Raw genomic sequence first — 18,941 nt, forward strand, 5'->3', positions numbered from 1 at the left:
GATTCCCATATTTGACCTCAAGCGCCAAAAAGGTTCGGCGCGCGATGCGTACAGCGTCAAGTACGAACGTTAGCTGAGTAGAACTCGAAGTGGGCGTCGAGGGGGCCTATAGTAGAGTGTGAGCCCGCGCTCTGCAAAGCTCGACTGTTGTCGATGGCGCGAGCTGGCCCATGTACTAATTGCGTGTGACTGTTTCTGCCGTCTCAAAGGGGGCGCGGGCGTAGGAATGGTCCTCTGCTCCCCTTGCAGCCGAGCGCCTTCTCTCAGATACGTAGGCTTGAAGGGGTGGTAGGCTTTTCTTCCCCCCCCCCCCCCCCACCCCCCACCCCCCCTCAGACGAGCTCCAAAAGATCAAGCGGTCCTCCGAGGAGGAGAGACCGCAGCAGCCCGCCCAGCCGGCCGCACCGGCGCCTCTCTCGAGCGTGAGCGCCACCGACGCGCAGCCGGCGGGGCGGCGCAAGGGCGGGGTGCGCGGGAGCAGCGGCCCGGAGTAGCTCTCTCTCGCCGCGGGCTCGACCAGCCGCCCGCTTCCCCTCCGCCCCGCCCCTCACCACGCAGGCCATCCGCCACGCACAACACCTCGCACCGCACGCTCACACCACACCGCGAACCGCACACCTCTCCGCAGGCGGCCTTGACGAAGGAGGAGCGGGAGGAGATCAAGCGCGAGCGCGCAGCGGCCGCGGCGCTGAAGACGGGGCCCGCTTCGTAGGCTTGACGACTGCCCCCTCCCCCCCCACCACTCACCACCCCCTTTCTGTGTCGTCTGTTCTGTCCCGCCGGCTACGTCTCTCCTCCCGTCGCCGCTGCCTACCCGCCCTCCTGCTCTTTCCTTGGTCTGACCCCCATGCCGTCTACTCCACGAAGCCCTGCAACATTGCTGGAGGCCTATCGTGTGAGCCGTGAGACGGCGCTGTGACTGCGTTGTGGTGGGTTTTGCTTTTGCGAATGCTTGGAAGGGAACGGTCAACGGATATAGCCAACGAACGCAACGGGGCTCCCTCTGGCAAAAGTTCCATCTCACAAGAAAACAGAGACGCCAAACGAGGGAAGGGGAGGAGGCCCCAGCTAAGCGCAGGCGATTTTTGCTGAAAGCAGCCATGCAGACCTTACCCCAAGAATCTCCTGCCCAAGCCAAAGGGCCGCCGCGCGGTTGGGGTCCTGCCGCCTCGCCGCGCGCAATGGCGGAAGGAGGCCCATTTCACTGTGCTCTTGTGCGTTGTGGCACAGCTCGCGTTACAAAATGTTCCCCCGGGCATTCACACTATGTTCCTGAGATAATTTTGGCGATTATATCCATAAGGGATTTCATCCCTTTATGGATTGGAGATTCGTGTTTTGGTTCCGGTTTTGGGTAAAACGTATACAGCGAACGCGATGCGGCCCCTGCCTAGCTTGCTGCTTCTATGCGCGAGCTACGGCGGGACCGCTATCGTTCATGGCTTCCCCTCCGGGAAGTCTGGCCTCGACTATTGCATCGCCGAGGCCGACACCACCAGCGACATGACAGCGTCGACCACCATGGCAGCTCCAACGTGTGCGCTACCATGGTGGACAAGTCTTGCACCCTTGGCTCACGAGCCCCTTTCTGCGGTTCACGCGCTCCTGTTGCCAAGATGAGGAGGCGGCACCTGCGCTCAGCAGGCCGGCCCGGGCGCTCGCTCGCGTCGGCCGCGGCTCTGGCAGCCAACAGCGGCTCACGCTTTGGATCACGGCAATGCGCTCTTGCGGCTCTCGCGATAGCGCAATGCCGTGAGCCCTGTACTCTACTCTCTGTACACTTTGATCGATTCGGCGAGGCCGCCGTCGCGTCCTGAAGGGCCTTTACTCTTTCGCCGGACGCAACTGGCCTCAAAGGGGCTTCCGGGTTCCGGCCTCTGCGTGCGGCGATTCTTACATGAGGCCCTCAATAGATCAACTCTCCTCTCTCCATGAAGGGAGCGAACCTGGCTGACGGCAAAACTGCTAGCTGTCGCCCTTTAGGGCGACATGATGGTGTTTTGGCGCGAGGGGGGGCGTGCAAGTGGCTAGAATGCCTAGCGCCGTCGTCCTGGGGGGGACCCGTCCTGACCGGGGAGGGTGCCCGCCGGAATTCCGGCGGAGACTAGTACTCCAGTCGTGGTCCCATTCAGACGGACCTGCGCTCCCTCGTGTGCCTGCCGGGTTCTCTCCTGCTTTCTGGCGCATCCCACCATCCACCCCATGCGCCACCTGTGTCCTGTTTGCTTGTTTTGTGTGCCGCCACGCCCGAGGCCCTTCCGGGTTCCGGCCTCTGCGTGCGGCGATTCTTACATGAGGCCCTCAATAGATCAACTCTCCTCTCTCCATGAAGGGAGCGAACCTGGCTGACGGCAAAACTATCTCCTTTGTACCCATGCGCAGCCTTTATCGTTCAACGCAATATTGGAACGTAGTGGAAATATAGTGTTAACCCACCCCTTAGATTATTTCCAGCTTCGCCCCCCCGCGGGTGTCTGACTAAGCGCTTCGGCACCAGGCACCCATCCAGCCACAAATCCGGATAAAGTCCGCCGCTTTGGCCAGGCATGAAGTGTGGCTGCCTGGGTCCGACGTGCTGCGGCATCTGCGGCCTTGCTGACGTTGCTGGCCGGCCGCGACTCACGCGCGACAATGCCGCGCAATGGACGCCTCCGCCGCTGCCCGACAAGAGGAACGAGGACAAGGCCGCCGAGCGCAATGCAGATGATGGGCTGCCGACGCTGTGGTTTTGGCAGATGGAAGGCTACCGGTACGCTGCGTGTGTGTCTGCCCTACCTGCCTCGTGGGTTCTCAGTAACACGCGCGCGCTCGTCGCAGGTGGCCGCTCGACGCAGCTGGCAAGGGCATCGGGCGCATCTACAACACCGCCTCGAGAGCCTGGACACGCCTCGCTGGTGACGACGACTTCCGAGCGGACGAGACGGGGGGGCGCTACCTGCGCGCGGATGCGCAAAGAGAGCGAGAGAAGGAGCAGGAGAGGGCAGAGGAGGCGCAGCAGTGGGCCGAGACGGCTGCGGCCGATCAGCAGGCCAGGCGCTCGCGCGTGGAGCAGCGGCGTGCAGCGGACGATCAGATCTGCTCACGCCACACGCGTGTGAGTGCGCCGCGCGCGGCTCGCGAGGATGTGCGAGGGCGGAGGCTGCGGCAGTGGGCGAAGCGCTTCCGCGCGCCGCCGTCGTCGGGCGACGAGTCGTCCGAAGACGACGACTTTAAGCTCCAGCTCAGCTTGTGCCGGTCTCGGGCTGACCGGCGTGAGATGCGCTTCTGGCGCCGCTGGGAGCGCGACGGGCGCCCCGAGATCATTCATCCACCGCCGCCCACGCCCGAGCAGATCGCAGCGGGCCTCATCGAGGAGCTGGTGTGCACGCTCGAGTACGAGGCGCGCAAGGCCGAAGTCATCGCCGACGGCGCCACGCTGTACAACAAGAACTGCTTCCGCATCGACGCGCAGTCGCGGCGGCATGACGACGACGACGCTGCCTTCGTGGCGTACCCGGACGGCTCGCGGAGCTGGGTACATCGGCCCTTCCGGACGACGTACGACCCGAACGGCGGCAACGCGCCGGCGGACCTGCTCGGCGAGAAGGATCCGCGCCTCCTCGTCATGCCATGGGCGACCGACTACTGCTTCCGCGAGCCGGACGTCGTGGAGGGCGCGACTGCCGAGGAGGTCGCGCAGGTCTGCACGCTGCTGCGCTCGCTCTCGCTTGCTCTTGCTCCTGGGCAACAGCTGCAACTCCAACCCGTATGCCCCGCCCGCGCTTGGCTGGCTCAAGGAGCACCTCGAGTTCCGCCGCTGCTGCACACACGACTGGTGCTTCGAGGTCGGCGTGCCGTGCACCGTCGACGATCCGGAGCGCGTCCTGGTCGCCGTACTCAGCGTGCATGAGACGTGGCACATCTCGCAGCTCGTCGAGTGCTGGCGGGAGACCCGGCACGTCTTCGGCATCGACGCCTTTCCGCGCAGCACCGACATCCGACCGAGCGACGCCGCCGCCTCGAGCGCAGCACCGCCGCCGCCGCCGCGCCAGCCGCGCGAGCTTGTGCTGCCCTTTTGGCGAGTGCCCGTTGGCGGCTTCCCTGACAACTGCATCCCCCAACCGTACGACGAGTATCTCGAGTTCAAGCAGATCGTCGAGCCGATCGTGCAGCGCACAGGGCGGGATTACTTTGCCGTTTGGAACGAGCAGTACAAAGAGCATCAGGCGCAGTCGCCGTGCCTCCGCTCTAGCCGCGACGTGCGGCTTGGGCTCGAGCAGCAGCGGCTGGCGTGCGGCCAGCACCATCTCCGCCCCCTGCAGCCGGTGTGCGTGCGCGTGAGGCCGCGGCGAGACTCGCCAGCCACAGAGGCTATCGCACGCGAAAAGGGCGTCTTTGCGCCTCATCTGCCGAATAGCGAGGCGGCCTTCAAAGCGGGGCTCTCGGCCAAGGCGCAGAAGTGGGAGCAGCGCTACGTGTGCATCTGCGGCGCCTCGTACGAGGAGATGCTGCTCGTCGCGCGCAGCGACGACATCGCCCGGCAGTCGCGTGAGGTGTATCACGAGATCCGCAGACAGTGGATGATCGAGGAGGAGCGCAAGGAGCAAGAGCGAGAGGAGGCGATTCAGCGAAAGCGCCAGAGAGTAGCAGAGCCGCCGCCAGCTGAGCACCACTCGGACTGCCTTCTGGATTTGACAACGGCGTAGTGCCAGACGCTGTTTAGAACTGTGGTGTAGGTAGGTAGGTACGTAGGCAGCGCCGAATATAAATTAAGAATAGCGTTGAACCCATGCAGAGCCTTTATTTAGGCGACGCGGGCATCAGGTCTGCTCAAAGGGCTGTCGGCGATGAAGACGCTGATCGAATCGTCTGCCGCCGACCCGCTCGTCGCGGTCGCTCGAGGCCGCTCCGTGAGCATTCTGTGCGCCTCATCGTCGCAGCAGCCGCCTCCACCGGCGACGCCTTGCTGCACGCTCGACGCGCCGGCGGCGGTGCTGCGGTGGGCGCCCGACTCGCCGCCGCGGCTGCTCGCCGCCTCTGCCCTTGGTGAGCTTGCGTTGTGCGAAGCCGCTCGTGTGGCGGGCGCGATCAGCTCGCCACTCTCGCGCACCGCCACCTTCTCGAGCGATGTGCTCCTCGCCCTCGAGTGGCTGCGCCCGTCGCCGCTGCGCGAGCGGCAGCCAGGGGCTGGCGGGTCGGCATCGTGCTGCTCGTTCGGCGACGGCGATGCCTTTTTGGCCGTCTCGGCATCCCTGGTGGTCTCGCTCCACTGGCGCTCTCGCTTTGCGGCCGAGACTGCCGCCGACACCGCCAGCGGCTGGAGCTCGGCGAGGGGAAGGCTGCCGGCCGCCGACTGCTCCGCCGACTGCGCAGCGGTGGGGAGCGGCGAGGGCAGCCCGCCGGTGGTCGCCGTCTCGCGCGGCGCGAGGGTGCTGCTCGCGCGCGTCGCGCTGCTCGACCCGCCCCCGCTGCGAGCCGCCGGTCAGCTGGTGCTCTCCCCTGTCGCAGAGCTGCTGCTCGCCGGCCCACCAGCCCGTCCGCCGAGCAGCGGCCCGCAGTCCACGAGGCCGCAGAGCTCCGGTACGCAGACCGCCGGCCGACTCTGCTGGCTCGGGGTCGGGGCGGACGGGCGAGTGGTCGCCGTCGCCAACGGAGGTGTGCCCGAGAGCGGCGCGCGAGTCAGCGGCGCGCGAGTCTTGCTCTGGCGGCCAGCCGTCTCTGGCGGGGGAGGGGCAGGCGGAGAAGGGGGAGGGGGAGGCGGCGGCGGCGGCGGCGGCGGCGGCTGGGCCCCTGCGGAGGAGGTGGAGGTGGAGGTGGGCTTGGGCAGAGTGGTGTGTGCCTCGAGCTGTGCTCCCCCAGGGGCATGCGCCGCCACACTCCTCCTCTCTCACACCCGGGGCTGCGTCTCGACCTTCGACGTCTCCGACACGCCCGCCGCCCTACCACCGCCCGCCCTCGCCTTCGTCTCGGGAGCGGCACTCCGCGAGGCGGCGGCGGCCGATGTCTCCGCCTTCAGCCCCAAGCGGCGGCGGCGGGACGGCGGCGGTGACGCAGACATGCCTCTGCCCGCCGCCTGCCTCTCCCCGCACGGCGTCTGCCTGCTGCTGGCGTACCCCGCCCGCCCGCCCCGCCTTTCCCTGCTGCCGCTCCACCGCACCGCAGTCTCGCCCTCCGCCCGCCGCCACCGCTGGGACCTCGCGTTGCGGAGCAGCGGGGCGCCCTCCTCGGTGGCGGAGGCGTGGAGCGCCGGCTCGCTCCGCCGCCTCGCCCCGCTCATGGCGCTCTCCCTCGCCGCCGCCGCCACGCTGGGTGTGCGCGCCGCCTCCGAGGGCGAAGCCCCGCGACGTGCCCATGACGCGTCCCGGACTTGTGCGCCAGGCGAGCGCGCCGCTGCCGAGTCGCACTGGCGCACCTGTGGTCCGCTGCTGTGCGCTCAGTTGGCGGCGGCCGCTCTGAGCCACGGCGCCGCCTCCGCCGCTGACGGCTTCCTGCTGCAGACGGCGCTGTCGGCGAGCGGCACCACGCTCATCGATGCCCTCCGCCGGGCGACGTGCGGCCCACCGCCGCGCGCGTCGCCCTCCCCTCGCCCCCCCCTCGCCGGTCCCTCGCCCCTCCTCGCCGCCCCGCCGACCTGCTCCCCTCCCCACCTGCTCCCCTCCCCACCTGCTCCCCTCCCCACCTGCTCCCCTCCCCACCTGCTCCCCTCCCCACCTGCTCCCCTCCCCACCTGCTCCCCTCCCCACCTGCTCCCCTCCCCACCTGCTCCCCTCCCCACCTGCTCCCCTCCCCACCTGCTCCCCTCCCCACCTGCTCCCCTCCCCACCTGCTCCCCCCCCCACCTGCTCCCCTCCCCACCTGCTCCCCCCCCCACCTGCTCCCCTCCCCACCTGCTCCCCTTTCTCTCGCCACCGCAGGCCGCCCGGCGAGCAGCGGCTGCTCGGCGCGCCGGACGCGCTTCCCGCGCCGAGCGGCGCGCGCACTAGCGCCGACTACAGTGCGCTCCTCCCCGAGTGCGAGTGGCTGTTGCGGCTGCTCTGGCTCTGGCTCGCAGGGCGGCGGGCTGCGAGCGAGGGCGCGGCGCCGCTCCCGTTTGGCGAGGCTGCTGACTGGGCGGCTGCGGGCCCGTGGGCGGCGCTCCCTCCTCCGGTGCGTGCGGTTCTGCCGCTGGCGACGGCGATCGCGCTCAAGCGGGCGAGAGCGGAGGCGGCGCGAGACGAGGCGCGGCGCGACGAGGCCGAGCGGCGCAAGTCGCTTCCCGGCGCCGTCGCTTCGGCCGGCGGCGGCTCGATGCACGCGGCGCAGCTGCAGGCGTTGCACCGTGCCGCCGCGCCCCACCTCAAGCCGCAGCCAGCCGATGCGGGCGACGAGCAAGAACCTCCGCCCCCGCCGGGCGCCGCCGACGCGTGGGCGCTCTTTGGCGCCCGCTGCCGGCTCGGCCTCTCCGCAGCGGACGGGCACGCGGCGTGCGTCCCGCCGCGCGAAGTGCCTCCGATCGCCGACACCGTGGAGAGCGGGCCGCTGCGCGCATACCGGGCGCTGGTCGAGCGGGCCGGAGTGCCGCTGCCAGCACAGTACGTGCACGGCGTGCCGGTCGGCTGAGCCCGCGACGCCAACGGGCTGCCGCGAGAACTCGAGATACGGCTCTACCGCGAATATGATATATGTGTATATCAAAAGCGCCGAGACAGGAGAGAGAGAGCGCAATACTCAAACGGGGGGCTCGCGGGCACTCGCGCGCCGTGCTCTGTGTTGAAAGCGAAGCGAAAAGCGTATATCAAAAACGTGTCCCGAATAGAAGATATCGGTCTATGCTCTATATTCGCGTCGCGTCTACTGAATACTCTCCACAAACAAATGAGTCATTGACAATTTGAGGGACCAGTGAGAAATATGAGTCCCTCTCAAAAGTAATAACTAATATAACAAAAGTCTTTTCGGCCTTGGTCGCGGTCTGCCTCTTTCTATCTCCCTTCGCAGTCCCTCGCCGATTCTCGCTGCAACCTTCATGCCACCTCGCGGTCGTCCCACTCTCATCGTTCTCCCTCCTGTCGCTTCCTCCTCTGTCGCGTCGCTTTCGTCTGCCTCGTCCTGTGCGACGCCGCCGCCGCCTGCCATTTGTGAGATGTGCTCTGGGGGGAGGCGGGGGCCCCCGGAGGCACCGTGCGCCGCGCAGCAGTGCGGAAACGGGGCTCCGGCTCCGTTAGTCTCCGTTAGCACCGACTTCCCGAATGAGGGTTGATCAGAGGGCAGATTTGGAGAGATCTCGAGGAGTACATACAGATAGACCCTCCAACCATCAGAAAACTCCAACCTGATCGGTCGTACTGACCGCCGACAGATCACTCCAGACAGCAGACAGGCCGACGTCTGCACGCGGCCGGCCGGGCGAGAGGCTTGACACGATCCGACCCTGCGACCCTGACGCTGCTGCTCTAGCTATCAGACATGCGCTGCTGACTGCTGCCACAATGTGCGACCTGTGCTGGCCAACTTGGCGGCCTTCCCGGTCAGTGGTGAGGCGCAGTTCAGAGCTGTCGATGGCGCGATGCCGCACTGGTCCCACATTGGTGACACGAGACCACCACGTTTGCCGGTCCAAGAGAGAGGCACCGGCGCTGTCCTGAGAAGGTGCATGGTCCCTCTTGACTGCCCATGCGCGCGAGGCTGTGTAGGCATAGCCTCGAGAGTGCCAGCAGCCAATCCGAGGCAGTTTGTGACGCGCATTGCGTCAGAAGCGTGCACGCGGCTGGAAGGACACATTCCTACTGGCCGTACGATCAGGTCGTCACTGAATGCCGAAGACTAAGGCCGCGAGCTATGCAGGCGGTCAGTTGAGCAGCATGGCACGGTCAGCAGCGCCGAAAGGATGTCGCAAGGCGTGATAGCATGGCCGCATGCGCAAGTACGCCGAATTCCCCCATGAAAACAAGTAAAAATCGCGCGAAAAAGAAAAAATCCATCGGCGCCTGCGGCGGGCTGGGGGACCCCATCTCCCCCCCGCATGGGTACCCCCTAGGGCCCTCGCCTCCCCCCAGAGGAGATGTGTGCGTGTGAGGCGTGTTTAGTGTGTTTTTCGCACACATCTCACATGGACATGGACATGCCGCGCCGCCAACAGCCGCGAAGAGCGGGGTTGTAGTAGGGGTCTCAGTCTGCATGACATGTTGCTTATGGGCATTTGAAGGGGCTATCATCCGGGTCGGGGTCGAAGACTGGCCTAAGAGCACCCGGGGCGCGCTTGTTGCGGCGGCCGCAGCAGCGCCAGCAGAGGAAGCAGAGGCAGAGCGTCAATGCGACTGCGACGCTGCCCGCAACCAGCGGCACCAGCCACGCTTGTCCGTCATTGGCATCGGCGGAGAGGAAGCTTACACCTTCGCCTTCTCCATCCGCGACGGGCAGGGACGGTGGCATGGGTGGGGGTGGTGAGGGTGGGCTGCTCGGCGGGGTCGCGGGAGGCGCCGATGGAGGCGTGGCGGTGCACTCGACCCGCTTGTAGATGTCCTTGCCGAGGCGGCAGTTGTTGGCGACGTCTGACGTCCCACAACTGCCGTTACCGTCGCAAAATGAGTTGAGCGATGTGCCACCGCTGCAGCCACGAATGATTGCCGAGGTCCAGGGGCAGCCCGAGCTCTCGACAAGCATCAAGCAGGTCCCACAGTCCCAGCCGGCGTCACAACTGGCGCATTCGATTGGTTGCATGTACAATATCCGAGCAGCCTGGACAGTCCTCTGTTGACAAGGAAGGAAAACGAGAATTCTCGTTTTCCTTCCTTGTCATAGGGGTGGTTGAAGGGTTGAGGGTTGAGCCCCCCCCTCAACCATCTGGTTGACGGTTGAGACCCCCCGTCAACCCTTTAGTTGGGGGTTGAGGCCTCCGGGGCCTATTCACAGGCTCGCGCGTGATCACAAGATAAACTGGACCAGCCGTGCCGCCAGAAAAACGCTTCGCCGCGGCGCGCTCTTGCGCTCCTCGTACCTCGAGCGCAATCCATAAGTAGGAGACGCTCACTGTCGCCATTCAGGCGCCTGATCTTTCAGCAAAGCGATGGCCTACCAGGTACGAGTTCAGATGCGCGCCCGGCAGAAGACGCTTGTGATGCCGCATGCAGTGGGATGCGCAGAGAGAACGGACGGCAAGAGAAGGCAAGGGCAGGAAGAGAAGCGGCTGGTGAAGCTCAGCTCACGGCGTAAGTATTGCGTAAGCAACCGCGGTCACTCACCATGCACGGCAAGAGTCACGGTGAATGCTGCCGCATAAAGCAACAGAGTCGCGCTTGGCGCGATGGTCTTGTCGCGGTTCACGACTTGACGTTGCACACGGTCATAGACGCAGGATCTATTTGGCGAGTCTCAAGCAGCGAAAGTAGGCGCGAGAAATTAATGTCGATCCTGAGATCTCAATTTTGGCGCTAGTTTCGTTTTCTGGTACATCACGACGACTTGCTTGGGTCTCATGTAGCTCGACGGCTCTTCGACGGCTCTTTCTGGTTGGATGCATCAGACAGTGCTATCAGTCAACAACGCAATGCCGAGAGCAGGGCGGCCTTAGAGCAGGGCGGCCTTCGAGCAGGGTCAACTAAGCTCCTGCTGCATATCGAGCATGGAAGGCGGCCATTGCTCAAAGTAACCTGTTCGAGTTGGCCTCCGGGAACCAGGGTGCGTGGCTGGCGCGGTCTGTTTCACGTGCAATGAGGGCAACGCCATCAAAATCGCGAACATGGGCCGACATGCCTCCGACATTTCTCAGGGCTCGGACGGAAGCTCTGCAGACAGAGCCAGACCGCTCTGCGCGGTCGGACCGACTTTTTCAGACTTTTCTATTCTGGATACTGAGGGTATGTGCTGCTAGATCTCACTGAGCTGAGCTCGTATCTGCCTTTGGTATAAGCAGTTTTGAGTTCGGTAATGTCTCCGGAGACGGAGGGCCGCGTCCGCAGACGGCCATGACGTCGGCCGGGACCGCCCCGTGGGGGCCTTCGATGGCTGTCAGCGCTCCTCCGGGCTTTTGCATCACCCTCCCATTCACACACGTAGCTGAAGCAAGTACTCGTAAAAACGGCGCGTCAAATGCAGCATCCAGGCGTCTAAAGAAGACGACATGAATGGTCACAGAGAATGTGTGTTCAGACCTTTGCGCGGGGGGTGTGAACAGCCATTCCGCGTGGTTGAGGGGTTGAAGGGGTCTGTCAACCACTTGGTTGAGGGTTGAGGCTGCCTCTGTCAACCACGTGGTTGACAGTTGAGGCAATCGGTCTCAACCACCGCTATGAGTAGACCACTCGCACAGCACACAGGTTCGACACAGGTACCAAAAGAGGCCGGCGACGGACCTTTAGAAGGCGCCGTCGTCCTCACAAATGTTGGAGAGTGTGAACTCAAACCTACTTCCTGACCGTAGCCTGACCGTCCTTGTGTAACCGTCTCATGCACTTGGAGCACTTGGAGTGCAGTCATTAACCTCACATCCAGGGCCGGGGAGCGCTTCATGCTGTTGGGTTTCTCCTGCCGCGCACATTGTCATCGACTTGTATCCGACTTGGTGGTTGTGGTGATGTAGCGATGGTGTGGGTCTCTAGTGACCTATACAGCTCCTCCGTGTTCCGTCTCCTGACATGGTACCGACCGGTGAGTGCACGGAGTGAGCAGTGCGGCACTGAGGCCGACATGAGAGCTGGTGCGGCACACAAGCGAGATGTGTTGCCGCACAGCATTTCCGGCTTACGCTCGATACGTTGGCTGGCACCATGGGCACTTGCGCGAGCCGTGGTGATTGGCTGGGCACAGAGGCTCGGCGCACGGTGGCACAGCGGCCGCCAACTGCTCGGCACGGAGGCTGAGCAGAATGAGTACAACCGCAACATCAACTTGGGTGCTTGCGGATCTTCTGCGACAGAGCGCATCTCCGCCAGCACTGCGGCTGTGTGGACACGAGTATCCCCTCTTGCTTCTCCTTACCGGTCCGTTCTCCTCGCCTACGGACCACCATCGCAGCTGCTGCCTCCGCTACCAGCTCTCGGGCTGCTGCAACGGCAGTTACCGTAAAGATCTCGCACCGAATGTGGACCCTGCCTTTCGCCGCCGCTACTTCCGACGTCGCCGCTCGACACGACCGGAGCTGTACGCGATGAACACGCGACGATCGACACGCCCTCTCTGCCTTGTGTGGCGATTACCACGTCGTGGGGGAGTGTTGGGCATCTGTTCGACGTGGCAATGCCACTCTACCTCATTGCTGTCTCTTCCTCGTCTCGCCTCCTCGCGCTAGCCCGTCCCGCTGTCCAACGCCTCTGGCAAGAAGTCCAATGCGCCTCTACGAGCGCCTCTGCCGTCTGGACGTCTGAGACTGAGTCTGCCATCTCCGACGTCGGCGGCCCGTGGCGCAACATCAACGTTCGGGGCATTGAAGATCGTCCTCACGTCCCTGATGCGCTCATCCGCGTCAACGCGGCGAGGCCTCCCAACGGCCCAATCGCCGCGCCGCAAGGGGGCGCCCCCGCTGCCGCTCCCGCGCCCGCCGCGCCTGCCGCGCCCGCTCAAGCCGCCGCCCCGCGACGCTCAGCCCGGATTGCAGCTCGCGGCGCGCCATGACCGAGCTCCACAACGAGCTCCTGTTCATTATCTCCCCTTTCTCTCTCTCCGCCCACTCGGCCGCGCTTTGACCCCTTCACTGGATCATCTTAGCGCGCAAGTCTTGCCAACAAGCAAGACCATCCTTCGCGAAGACGCAAGGTTGGACGCTTAGCCAGCCCCGCGAGACGCCGGCGGGTAACCGGCATACCTACGCTCAGACACATTCACACTCTGCTGTTGTTGTCTGCCGCATCCTCATTCATGAAGACTGCGGAGACAATGGGGGAGTGTTGGAGAGTGTGAACTCAAACCTACTTCCTGACCGTAGCCTGACCGTCCTTGTGTAACCGTCTCATGTTTGGTTTGTCCTGCCGCGCACATTGTCATCGACTTGTATCCGACTTGGTGGTTGTGGTGATGTAGCGATGGTGTGGGTCTCTAGTGACCTATACAGCTCCTCCGTGTTCCGTCTCCTGACAACAGGTTGGCACGAGGGAATTTTAGAACCAAAGGCGGCCGTCGCACGACACGATTCATGCACAGGCGAGGCGCGGGTCTACTTCCGGACTACTCGCCAAGCTCCCAGGCCATTGCGTTAGGCCACGCAAAGAGCGTCGACGCTACGGACTCGCAGGTTGTGCCGCCGCACAGATCGCTGATGAGGCTACATCCTGAGCGGCTCCTCAACCTCGCAGCGCCGCTGCTCGTGACGCTGGCGATTTCCTTCTTCTGTTTTCACGAGCTGGGCTTTAGCTGGCGGTGGTCGATCCCGGCAGGCCTCTTCACAGCTGTTAGGATGCAAAAACGTGGCTTCATCTAGATCCGGATTACGCTGCACGGCACATAAAGTGTCACACGTGATGTTGCTAGGAGACGTGGTGCTATAGGAGACGTGTATCGCCAAATGATCGCAGGAGTGTATTTCGTGTAAAAGACGTCAAGGATACGACACGGGCAGCGCCGCTCACTCCGACGCGGCGGGCAGTACGCCACCATAAGCGTCTGTGCTGTACCACCGCATCTGCGCGTCGCCCCACCGCCGGCGTAGCGCCGCCTCCTCGCGCGCCGCCGCGGCGCCGTCGCCGAGCAGGAGCAGCGCCCGCCAGAGGCGGTAGGAGCCCTGCCAATCGTACGGCGCGGCGAGCGCGGCGGAGGCGTTGTACGCGGCCGCCGCGCCGGCCAGGTCGCCCTTTGCCTGCAGGATCATCCCCGACCAGAGGTGCGGCTCCGGGCGGGTGGGGTGGAGGTGCTGCGAGACGGAGACGTCCATGACGACCGCCTCGGTGATGCCCGGCTTCTGGCCCGGCTCGCCGGCTGGCTTGAGCAGCTCGTGGTGGTCGATCAGCAGCTTGCGCACCGGGTACCTGCGGACGCGCCGTGGACGTGTCGGCGGCCATGTCAGGCGGACGTGTGGGTGGATGTGTCGGCGGACGTGTGGGTGGACGTGTCGGAGGGTGGCGGAGTGGAGGCGGGCAGAGTGGAGGCGGCGGTATCGACCGGCGGGGTGGGCGTTCCTCGGGGCGGTGGTGGAGGCAGCGGCCGGGGCGGGGAGGGAGGAAGGTTCTCGGAAGGTTCGCGCACAGGTCGGCGAAGAGGGTGCGCATGAGCCGCGGGACCTGCAGGACGGCTCGAGGGAGGGTCTCGGGAGGCGTCTCTCGTGCAGGCGGGGGAGCCGCGGCGCCTCCGGGTTGTTGCGCTCTCGCGTGCGCATCTTGGAGTCCTTCTTGTAGCGGTACTGGGTGAGGAAGTCGTCCAGCTTGTGCGGCAGCAGCGGCAGCCGCGTCAGCTGCAGCCTAATCTCAGAGACGCAGCGAGCTGTCGGACACAGAACCGAGTCGAGCGGCGGCCGCTCCGTGAGCTGCAGCCAGAAGGCCCAGTCTTCGTGCCCCTTTGGGAGCGCCTCGTCGAAGCCGTGCGGCGTCGCTAGCCAGAGGTCCTACCATTCACTCGATGAGTGACGAGGCCTCAAGCGGCTAGCCCGAAGATCCGCCGTACAAACACCGCGGACGCGGGGGCTTGACCTCTGGGCTTGACCTCTGGGCGAGTGCAGCCGAGTGCGTGGCTTGCTGACGGGCGAGGAGAATGGACTCGCACCCACGCCAGAGGCGGGACACGGACTCGGCATCTAGCCCGCGCTCCTTTCTCCACAGAGTCATCAGCGGGAGCGGGCCGTTGACCAGCGCGTTGTCGGCGCGGAGGGGCGGCACCGTCCACTGCCAGCGCGAGCCGTCGAAGAACTGCTGGTTGGCATACACGAGGTTGGTGCGCGGCACTAGCGCGACCTGATCATATCCAATCCTCGGTGGGGGACTGATTGGGGACTGCTTGAATTGTTCTGTGAGACAGGAGCCGCAGCATTTCAAGTGAAGGTGTCGGTGCACGTGCGTGCGTGCGTGCGTGGCGTGCGTGGCGTGCGTGGCGTGCGTGGCGTGCGTGCGTGCGTGCGTGTGTGCGTGAGTGTGTGTGTGCGTGTGTGTGTGTGTGCGTGTGTGTGTGTGTGTGTGTGCGTGTGTGTGCGTGCGTGCGTGCGTGTGTGCGTGTGTGTGTGTGTGCGTGTGTGTGTGTGCGTGTGTGTGTGTGTGTGTGTGTGTGTGTGTGTGTGTGTGTGTGTGTGTGTGTGTGTGTGTGTGTGTTGACCTGTTCCATCGCGCGCATGAGGTAGCTGTCCGAGACGGTGTCGTCGCCGTCGAGGCACATGATCCAGTCGCCTGCAGGACACTCAGAGAAGGCTCAGGGAGGACTGTGGGGAACAGTCGCCGCAGGGACGCAGTGGTCCGCTCGCCGCGTGCGCGGCGGATGCCGGCGTTGCGCGCGTGGGCGACGCCGCGGTTCGGCGTCACCACCACCTCGTCCTCGAAGCGAGCCAGGTCCGCGCTGCTCCACCCCCACCACCCCACCAGCGTCAGCACTTGCCTGCGGCGCGGCCGCGCGAGCGCCGGCCTGCGGAGCATTGCCGCTGCGGCGTCGCCGCAGCGCTCCTCCGAGCCGTCGTCGAGGACCAGGATCTCGGCGGGAGGGTACCGCTGGGTCACCACCGACATTAGCGTCTGCTCGAGGTACGGCACATGCCCGTAGCACGGAACCACCACAGAGATGTTTGGCGCCGCCCGCGCCTCAAAGCTGAGCGACGGAGGCCGGGCGGGCAGGCTGTCGCTGTCAGCACGCGAGAGCAGGGCGAAGGCGCCCGCCGCCGCCTCCGCCGCCGCCGCCGAAATGCTGCGTGCGGCAGGGACAGGTGCGGCAGAGGCGACAGGCAGCAGCGACTGGTGCCGGGCGCTGGCATTCGGCAGCAGCAGCGCCTCGGTGGCAACGAGCGCCAGGATGAGTGCAAGCGCACCGGCAGCGAGCGTCAGGGCGTATGACAGCTTCAGGAATCTTCGACGCCTAGCTGGCATCGCGTGAGTCGGATGTCGGATCGCCTGGCCGCTTTTGCATTACCCGGGTAGGGTGGGCGCGCGAGGCAAAAGAATTTAGGCAAGAGAATTTTACCACGGCGGACGACACCGCCACGAGAAGTGCCCGGTGGGCGACGGCTAGCGCACCACACACCTGCTCCTTAAAATCCCTGTGTGGTGGCGGCGTGCCGTCCTCCCATCCCTCCCTTGGGTTGTCTGTTTTCTTTCTTTCTTTCTTTTACGAGAAGTGCCCATCCCTCCCTTGGGTTGTCTGTTTTCTTTCTTTCTTTTACGAGAAGTGCGTTCTCAGAGCGTGCAAGGCAGCTAGGGATGAGGCCGCAAAAGAGGCGCGCGAGGCAAGGAGGAGAAACGGAGACAGACAAACGGAGAGAGACGTATGGTTCTTGCACTTGTGCAAGATTGGGCGTCTTCTGCAGCAGTCCCTTTGATGGGAGGCCCCAGGGTGGGGGCCACCTCGAACCCCTAGCCAGGGATTCGAGCGGAGGGTGCCCCGGATTCATCTATCCGTCGGGCCCCGGTACATTCATTAGAACTGATCACTTTGCGCAGCAGCCGTCCCTTCGCCGACTGGACGGCAGTGCCTGAGGGAGGGTGTAGAGGATGTAGAGCTGTAGAGCGCTGTAGAGCTGTAGAGCTGTAGAGCGCTCTGGAGCGCTGTAGAGCTGTAGAGCTCTCGTCTACATCGGGCGCGGGACGAACTGCGTGCGTTGTAGAGCGATGTAGAGCGCGATTTTGCTGTAGAGTTTGTTGTAGAGGCTCTACAGCCAAACCGCCGGGAAGGCAGTGACTCAAAGAGGTCGAGCCGCGCTAATGGGGGGTCTCCGAGCTTACTTGAGCTCTGATGGACAGCCCTGACTATCCCTGACACACAGAGAGTCACTCCGACGGCACACAACACCCTGTAACTGCGTCATGACCAGCCTGCCGTGCGTCGCCGGTGGCGCATTCGTCGCTGTGCTTCTTTAGCAGGCGGTGGACTGTCGGCTGCGAGGACGGTCGCATTTGCGCGAGGCGAGGAGAGCATTGTTGAGCGTTGCATGCGCCATGCCTCGCGCCAGCGCGTGCGGGAGCTCCTGGCTGAGCGTTGAGTCCAGGTGAGTTGCGCTGGCCACGATCGCTACGCCGAGCCGAGCTGACGCGTCGAGGCGCCGGCCAGTCGCAGCCGTGAGGCATGCCACAGCAGCAGAGGCATCTGCCACCCATTGGGCGGGCAGACAGAAGGCCAGGGCAGCACTGGCAAGTGCAACGCGCCTCATGTCGGAGAGCGACCGTGCCTCGTTCGCCGCTTATGATGTAGAGTTTGTTGTAGAGATTTCACGTTGTAGAGCGCCTCTACATCGCTCTACAACGGAGGCGCTTCGTCCCGCGGCGGATGTAGAGCTCTACAGCTCTACAGCGCTCTACAGCGCTCTCCAGCGCTCTACATCTCTACAGCTCTACAGCGCTCTACACTCTACATCCTCTACACCCTCCCTCAGGGCAGTGCGCTGCGCTGTCGCTCTGTCGAGCACGCCTCGTGCTTCGTTGTGACGCGGGAGTAGAGTCGAGAGGCAGCCCTCGACGAGACGACCAGCGCCGCGATGCCAGACCTCGCCGTCGCCGAGCTCAGCATTCCGGCCGAGCAGAACCCCGATCCCGCAAAGCCATTGGTGATGCCCGTCGACTCAACAGTGGTAGCCTCTACCCTGCGCTTCATTCCGTGGTCGGCGGTGGGCAATCCGGCCTTCCTCAATCTGCCCCTTCCTCCTCCAGGGATGCAACCGTCGTGGGTCCAGATTCCGTAGTGGGCCGCCATCAGTGGACTTCTCCCGTTCTGTGAGCCCGATCCCGCTGTAGCCAACTACTTTGACAGACTCAGCATCTTGCGGCTGGCCGTCTTGGCCGCGGCGTGGCGCCGCATCCTCTCGGTGCCTTGTCCGACCTCGGCGTGTTCAGCACGGTGCACGTGGATGAGGATGCGTTCCGGACGGTGTGCGTCCAGGCACTGCATTCCCACCAAATCCCGGTGCCCGAGCTCCTTTTGCAGTGGGGCGACTTGGGGTACTCTGAGGCGATCGTACCCTTGGGACCAGTGCCATCTGCAGAGGCAAAGACCGTCGACTTCTTGCAGTACATGACGGTCGGGGCTCTTACTTTGCGACCCTACGGCCGACGTCCCATTCGCAGCCCTGTCTGACATGACCCGCTGCCTGGGGCCCGTCTTCACGGCAGCAGCGCGCGTCGATCCCATGGGGAGTGTCATCGTGGGGGCCGCATCGCTCGCCGCCGCCGCCGGCCACATCACTCCGCGAGCGGGCGACGGTCATCCCGCCCTGCTCGCTCGACAAGTGCTTAACATGCTGAAGACTATCCGCTCGAGTTTCCCGGCCTGCCTGAGGATCAACTCTTTTCAGAACTACTCTGCGGAGGTTGAGACTCGCTCCGAGTATGTGGGCGGGACCACCGTGGTGCGCGATCGAGTATGCAGTCGAGGGAGTCCTCGTTGGCGATGAAGGTGGCGACATCGAATCGCGGCCGACACATGTCACGTGGGAGGAATGGGCGATGAGCGGGAACGATTGCGCGCTACGACGCCGACTCCGCCGTGCTCGTGGCGCAGAAAGCCGCGCTCCAGGAGCACGCCAAGATGCAATGGCTCGCTTGCTTCGATTCAGCTCTCTCGGCAGCAGAAGTGGGGCTGGAGCGGGTGGGGGTGGATGCCGATTGAGGGGGAGCGTCTCCAGCTGCGCCCTGTGGCAGCTGCGCCCTGTGGCAGCTAGTCGAGGGACTTGGTAGTTGTGACCCCCCTGAGTGAGGACAGGAGAGAGAGAGCGTTTTGTGGTGTTGGTGTACGCAATAACGGGACAGGGTGGTTGTTCTCTCTATCTCCTCTTCTAGCTCTTAGCATGAGCTGCGCCCGGTGTCCGACCCCTTTTGCGCAGCAACACCTTAAACTTTTAGGCCCTCCAAATTCGGGTCGGAGCGTAGCGGAGTGGG

General features: G+C 64.5%; 4 protein-coding genes across 4 annotated transcripts; 2 read left to right on the plus strand and 2 right to left on the minus strand.

The window, feature by feature from the left end:
• Positions 1 to 2,527: 2,527 nt before the first annotated feature.
• On the plus strand, positions 2,528 to 7,578 carry EMIHUDRAFT_464916 (hypothetical protein; the record flags this gene model as incomplete). Its single annotated transcript, XM_005764537.1, has 6 exons — positions 2,528 to 2,749; positions 2,818 to 3,679; positions 3,777 to 4,622; positions 4,788 to 5,634; positions 6,358 to 6,529; positions 6,894 to 7,578. The coding sequence occupies exons 1-6, from the start codon at positions 2,547 to 2,549 to the stop codon at positions 7,576 to 7,578; spliced, it is 3,615 nt and encodes a 1,204-aa protein (XP_005764594.1). The 5' UTR covers positions 2,528 to 2,546.
• A 1,486-nt stretch (positions 7,579 to 9,064) lies between these two features.
• On the minus strand, positions 9,065 to 9,678 carry EMIHUDRAFT_357506 (hypothetical protein; the record flags this gene model as incomplete). Its single annotated transcript, XM_005764538.1, is given in 3 exon segments — positions 9,065 to 9,109; positions 9,122 to 9,350; positions 9,366 to 9,678. 2 exon segments carry the CDS (start codon positions 9,676 to 9,678, stop codon positions 9,148 to 9,150), a joined length of 516 nt encoding a protein of 171 aa, XP_005764595.1. The 3' UTR covers positions 9,065 to 9,109; positions 9,122 to 9,147.
• Positions 9,679 to 11,794: 2,116 nt separating this feature from the next.
• EMIHUDRAFT_357507 (hypothetical protein) lies at positions 11,795 to 12,692 on the plus strand. Its single transcript, XM_005764539.1, has one exon. The coding sequence runs from the start codon at positions 12,193 to 12,195 to the stop codon at positions 12,565 to 12,567; it is 375 nt and encodes a 124-aa protein (XP_005764596.1). The 5' UTR covers positions 11,795 to 12,192; the 3' UTR covers positions 12,568 to 12,692.
• An 821-nt stretch (positions 12,693 to 13,513) lies between these two features.
• Positions 13,514 to 15,983, minus strand: EMIHUDRAFT_452275 (hypothetical protein; the record flags this gene model as incomplete). Its single annotated transcript, XM_005764540.1, has 5 exons — positions 15,332 to 15,983; positions 15,187 to 15,257; positions 14,664 to 14,831; positions 14,166 to 14,485; positions 13,514 to 13,913 (listed from the first exon to the last, which is right to left on the minus strand). The coding sequence occupies exons 1-5, from the start codon at positions 15,942 to 15,944 to the stop codon at positions 13,514 to 13,516; spliced, it is 1,572 nt and encodes a 523-aa protein (XP_005764597.1). The 5' UTR covers positions 15,945 to 15,983.
• Positions 15,984 to 18,941: the final 2,958 nt, after the last annotated feature.

This window comes from Emiliania huxleyi, assembly GCF_000372725.1.
Source record: "Emiliania huxleyi CCMP1516 unplaced genomic scaffold EMIHUscaffold_59, whole genome shotgun sequence".
NCBI classification, from domain to species: domain Eukaryota; phylum Haptophyta; order Isochrysidales; family Noelaerhabdaceae; genus Emiliania; species Emiliania huxleyi.

Coding starts and splice junctions, on each gene's coding strand:
- EMIHUDRAFT_357507 (XM_005764539.1), top strand. CDS start 12,193: ATGCCACTCTACCTCATTGCTGTCTCTTCCTCGTCTCGCCTCCTCGCG.